Source organism: Ciona intestinalis, unplaced genomic scaffold (genome assembly GCF_000224145.3).
Source record: "Ciona intestinalis unplaced genomic scaffold, KH HT000039.1, whole genome shotgun sequence".
NCBI lineage: Eukaryota > Metazoa > Chordata > Ascidiacea > Phlebobranchia > Cionidae > Ciona > Ciona intestinalis.
Window position 1 is genome coordinate 1,089 of NW_004190361.1, and position 5,606 is coordinate 6,694.

Genomic DNA, 5,606 nt, shown 5'->3' on the forward strand with positions numbered 1-5,606 from the left:
CGACACTTCATTATTCTTGACAGCTAGTTTTACAAAGTGTCAACAAAACATTAACCTTGAATTGGTTGCACCATTTTTCAAAGGTGTTTATATAAGTTAAGCTGTATTTAATCGACACTTCATTATTTTTGACAGCTAGTTTTACAAAGTGTCAACAAAACTATAACCTTGAATTGGTTGCACCACTTTCCACGGGTGTTTAAATAAGTTAAGTTGTATTTGACCGACACTTCATTATTTTTGACAGCTAGTTTTACAAAGTGTCAACAAAACTATAACCTTGAATTGGTTGCACCAAATTTCAAAGGTGTTTATATAAGTTAAGTTGTATTTGATCAACGCTTTCAAAAACAATTCAATATATATATATATTGTCTGATATTATTCTACCCTTTTCACAAGCACTTTACAAAATCTTTTACAAACATAACTGTACAGCACCTTGACTGCTACTGCTAGAGCTTCCTTTTGCTTTTCTGTTTCGTTTTTTAGCGTTGCCAGATGTATCAACACCGTGGTAATGTGATGTTACTTTAACATGCTTTGAATCAAGTGTAAGGGGATTGTCCGTACATGTTTTAACAACTCTTTCTGCCACTGTTAACAAGAAATGCAAAGTTAGATATAAATTATGTTATGTTTTTCCTCGGACTGGGAAACCAAGGGGTTTAATACACGGGTGTTGCATACCATACATGGTGTATTCATACACCTCATGCTCACTGTCAAGTTAGGATACTTTCATGTTTATCCTCGGGGTGGGAAACCAAAGGGGTTTAATACACAGGTGTGCTGGTGGCTTCATACACCTCATGCTCACTGTCAAGTTCGGATACTTTCATGTTTATCCTCGGGGTGGGAAACCAAAGGGGTTTAATACACAGGTGTGCTGGTGGCTTCATACACCTCATGCTCACTGTCAAGTTCGGATACTTTCATGTTTATCCTCGGGGTGGGAAACCAAGGGGTTTAATACACAAGTGTTGCACACCATACATGGTGGCTTCATACACATCATGCCAACTGTCAATTTAAAACAGAGTTTCATGTTCAAAAAGTGTCTTAAACCCATATAGCCACATAGCACACATGACATAAATGTATACACTGCCTATTAATGGTCATAAACTCCTTTATTCTCACCTTTAAAATCCGAGAAAAAGACAAGAGCATGTTCCTTGTATCGTTGAACGTAAGTTACTGTTCCACCCTCAGTTCTCCTCTTACTTTCAAATGTTAACTTGATGGCATCATCTGATACTTCATTTGATACGTTTGCCACTTTGATGCAATCACTCTTACACATCCTGCTGGCCTGGGGGGGTATGTTTAAGATGTGAAATATTGACTACAGTTAATTCGCACCCCTTAAAGAAACTTAAATGCTACTAGGGCACTAATATTCAGAACACCTTGTTCAATTTAATTCTGCTAGCCTGGGGGGGTATGTTTATTGAGATTTCGAATTCGTTTTAAGATAGGAAACACTTACCTAATTTACTACGGTATCAGTTACTGGTGTAACAGGTTATAAGACAAATGTGCAGAATGCATACTGTAATTTCCTGCACAAAGTTACATACATGGTAACTGGTAAGCTGGGATGAGGTGTATAAAACAGAACACTCATGTTATAACGATTGTCGTTTTCCAGCCATGCGGGGATAAAGCAAGTTACATTCATTCATTCATTCATTTTGAGAATAAGTTTTACTGAAATCCTGCTATTATGGTACTGCTATTAAGAACAGAACAGATACCTCAAGTGTTTTATTTTCAAGTTTCTTCTGTTGTATATTGTTCATAATGTCATCAATATCTAAACAGAATGAAAATACATATAGTAGGGTAGGGGAAGAGGGAACACCTTTAATACATAATATCCAAATAGCCCGATCGTGTTTTAAACAATTAACAACGGTCTGTGGAAGTCGTGAGGATACGGTTTTACAGTTCTTTGAATATTCTTTGTTTACTACCAAATGGAAAGAGAAAACTAAACAAAAAGGTGTCCCATCTTCCCCCACCCTACCATATATATATAAAAAAGGTTAGCACCTTTTTATTCTATTTTCTTGCCATTTGGTAGTAAACAAAGAAACATTCGAAGAAATATAAAATCGTATCCTCACGACTCCCATGAACCGTTGTTGATTGTTTAAAACACAATCAGGATATTTGGATATTACGTGCTAAAGATGTCCCATCCTCCCCCACCCTACTATATCTTATAGCAATCACATAGAAATCATATAATATAGAAACTATATCATATAGAATCATAACACATAGCAATTATTTTATACAGCCATATCGCAAGCAGTTATACAAACATAACCAACCTTTATCCCTAGCATCACCATCATAAAATACCATATATTTTCCTTGGGACATTTTCTCAACCCTGCTTGGTACAAGGTTGCTGGTTGAACAAGACTCAATGAACAACTCAAGGACATCTTTACTAGTTTTTGTATCATCAACTCCCTGCAAGTTGGAATCTTGTTGGTTAATCAATGTAACTTGTACTTGTTTGTACTTCTGTGTGACGGGGCAATAACAGTTGTTATAACACAGTGTTCTGTTTCATACACCTCGTGCCCGCTTACAAGTTTCCAACCATGTATGTAACTTTGTGAGTGAATGAATGTAACTTATTAATTCTTACTAACTTACAACTTAATTTACAACCTAATGTACTTGTTTAACTAAGTCACATCTTTATGTCCACATCATTATTCATTGAAAACAATATAACTTTCTTATGTCACTTGTTTACACAAGTGATATTATGATGTAATAAAAGGTTAATTATTCACCGAGACAATGAACTGTTCTTTCATCATAGTTGGAATTGTTTTAGGAAATACTTGTAGTTTCTGTCCTTCAAAGTAATGTTCTTGTTTGTCACACACATTCCTTGCAACTGTAGAGATAATGTAGTGGATTTAAGACTATTATAATTGGATGATAAGGAACCCCATTTCGGTATGGATTTATTAACATACTAACGAATGTTTACTGAGTCTGCAAAGACGAGTAACGGTAACGGGTAAACATGAGCGAAATAAGTAAACACAACGAAATGACGGCACAAGGCAAGCGAGTGACGTAACAAACGAATCGTTCTTTAGTTTGCCACGCACGAACGATCAAGTAACAATGGGCGACAAAAACATATATATACAATGGACAGTGACATAGTTCGCTGACTGCAAACACAATATCATCTAATAATCACACTATATTCGAGGTTGGCCTATGGCAATAACTACGAGTGTCTTCTCCATTATAAATGAATAAACGTTGAATTCAAACATATTTTTTGAATGAATGTAACTTATTTAACATCGCGTGGCCGGAAAACGACAGTCATTATAACGCGGGTGTTCATACAACATGTGCTAGTTTACAAGTTATATGTTGCATTCTGGGTGATTATTTCTTTGATATTTATAATCTATATGGTAGGGGTCGTGGGGTCCAACATCTTGGCTGCCCATTTAGGATTCTGTTGGCCCATTACCACAACACCCAGGGTGCTACAACCCATTAGTGACCACTGGGTTGGGGCAGTTGCCATTAAGTGTCTTACCCAAGGACGGATACTACCAGTATCAAGCATTGAACCCGGTATCTTTTGGTTACAATGCAAGCGACTAACCACTGAACCACGGGACCAGAGTTTCACTCACCTTGTTGGTCATAAAACACGACCAATATTCCATCTCTTAGTTTAAACAGCATGAAAACTTCACCGCCACCAGATCGATTGGTGTTCTCAAAATAAAGTTCCAAACTTTGATTTGATGTTTTCTCAGGGACATTTTGTACAAGAACACAACTGGGAAAGAAAAGATAATTGAAGACTAAATGAATAACAGTAATAAATTAAACTATAATAGAAAAATTGTTTCGTGATTACTTGATACACACAAGGAGAAACAGAAAACTAGCCTTATAATGACTGGCATTGCCCTGTCATGTGAGGATAATATACGCGGTAAATAAATAATATATGCGGTGACATTAATTTAAACCAAATCCTCCCCTATCAGGTCTCATGGCAGACCCTTAAACATATAGAACTGGAAACTTTAAATACAAACCCAAACTATTTATTAAGCCCGTTTTTTTAACAACTGTTGTTGCCTCACCATGTGAGGATAAATAAGTTAATTCATTCATTCCAGTCCTTACTTATCAGCCTTCCTCTTCAGATCATCCTCTGATTCCCAAATCTCCTCCCAAGTCCTTGGAGCAGCAGATGCAACTGGAGCAGATTGATCCGAAGATCTTTCCGCATCCCTACTTTGATCCCGGGCTCTTCTTTGATCCGATCGTGGATGTTGTTTTCGATCTTGTCTTATTCCTTCTATGTTTGCACTGTGTCGTCTGTTGTCTGGAATATAATGTGTATTATATTTATTTTAATACATATTTAAGTTTATATTTATGTAACAGTTGCTATAGCACAGTGTTTTGTTTGCATGTTTGCGCTGTGTCTTCTGTTGTCTGTAAGTTTATATGTACGTAAATAATATAACAGTTCTGGAATATAAATGTAATATGTATATATATGTTGTTTTTTGACTAAATAAATATATATATGTAAATGTAACAGTAATAACACAAGTGTTCTGTTTTATACACACCTCGTGCCTGCTTACATGTTACCACCTATTTCATTTTATGGCATTTGTCCGTGAATATATAATATTTTTTTGAATAAATGTAACTTATTTATACTCGCGTGGTGGGTGACAACTAACAATATAAGTTATCGTTATAACACGAGTGTACTGTTTTATACATCTTATGCCGCTTATAAGTTACTACGTATGTTACAAACTGTTAGTGATTACTGATATCTATTGTTCTTTAAAAGTAACTTATATTGTCAATTCACAAATCGTTACAATGTCGATTAAAATATCCATCATTAAGCTTTGACATATTATTGTTCAAATCAAATAAGCCTTCTGTTAGCCTTTCATCATCACAATGCCCATTGTTTGTCATCAAACATTAGTCATTATACTAACAAAACTTAAGTCTCACCTCTGGGCCTTTGGTTGCCTGGGTTCCTAAGCTTAACTTGACCCTGTCTGGGTGGATTGCAGCCTTGTGGGTCATGTGGGAGGTTATTTCGGTATTGGGGGCTCCTGGGGGGGTTACTTCTTTCATAGGGGTCTCTTTGGGGGTCATATCTAAACTGGGGTCCTCTGGCTTGGTTTGGGGGATTATAGTTGGGTAGAGGTCCTTGCCGCAACTCATTTGCTGAAAACAAGTTGTAAGGATTAGAGCTTGGAAGTGGAATGAAATGGGATCAGATGTTATGTATTAATTGCAAGCAGATTGTTGTTTTTATACTTAACAATAAGCTGGTATGTTGGTTAGGCTTTATACATCAGCTTAAACAGAATGCACCAAGTGCTACTAAATACACAGTTAACAAAACTGAGCCAACTAATGGTAGACCAAATATATATTTGGCCAAATAATAGCACATGTTTAAATGGCACCTTATATTATATTTTATTATTTAACTGTTATAGGTGTATCATTTACTACAGTTTATCATTATATAGACATATAGTAGGGTG

The 5,606-nt window shown here is 36.0% G+C and overlaps 1 protein-coding gene across 1 annotated transcript in view; it reads right to left on the reverse strand.

Moving 5' to 3' along the window:
* Positions 1–403: 403 nt before the first annotated feature.
* The window catches only part of LOC100181452, an 8,390-nt gene continuing 3,187 nt past the window's right edge, over positions 404–5,606 (reverse strand). The window contains exons 7-14 of the mRNA XM_009863970.3: positions 5,062–5,280; positions 4,201–4,402; positions 3,696–3,844; positions 2,820–2,926; positions 2,343–2,487; positions 1,761–1,819; positions 1,144–1,315; positions 404–597 (exon numbers count right to left, since the gene is read on the reverse strand). Coding sequence (XP_009862272.2) covers positions 419–597; positions 1,144–1,315; positions 1,761–1,819; positions 2,343–2,487; positions 2,820–2,926; positions 3,696–3,844; positions 4,201–4,402; positions 5,062–5,280 — 1,232 coding nt within the window. The 3' untranslated portion in view covers positions 404–418. The remainder of the gene's footprint in view (positions 598–1,143; positions 1,316–1,760; positions 1,820–2,342; positions 2,488–2,819; positions 2,927–3,695; positions 3,845–4,200; positions 4,403–5,061; positions 5,281–5,606) is intronic.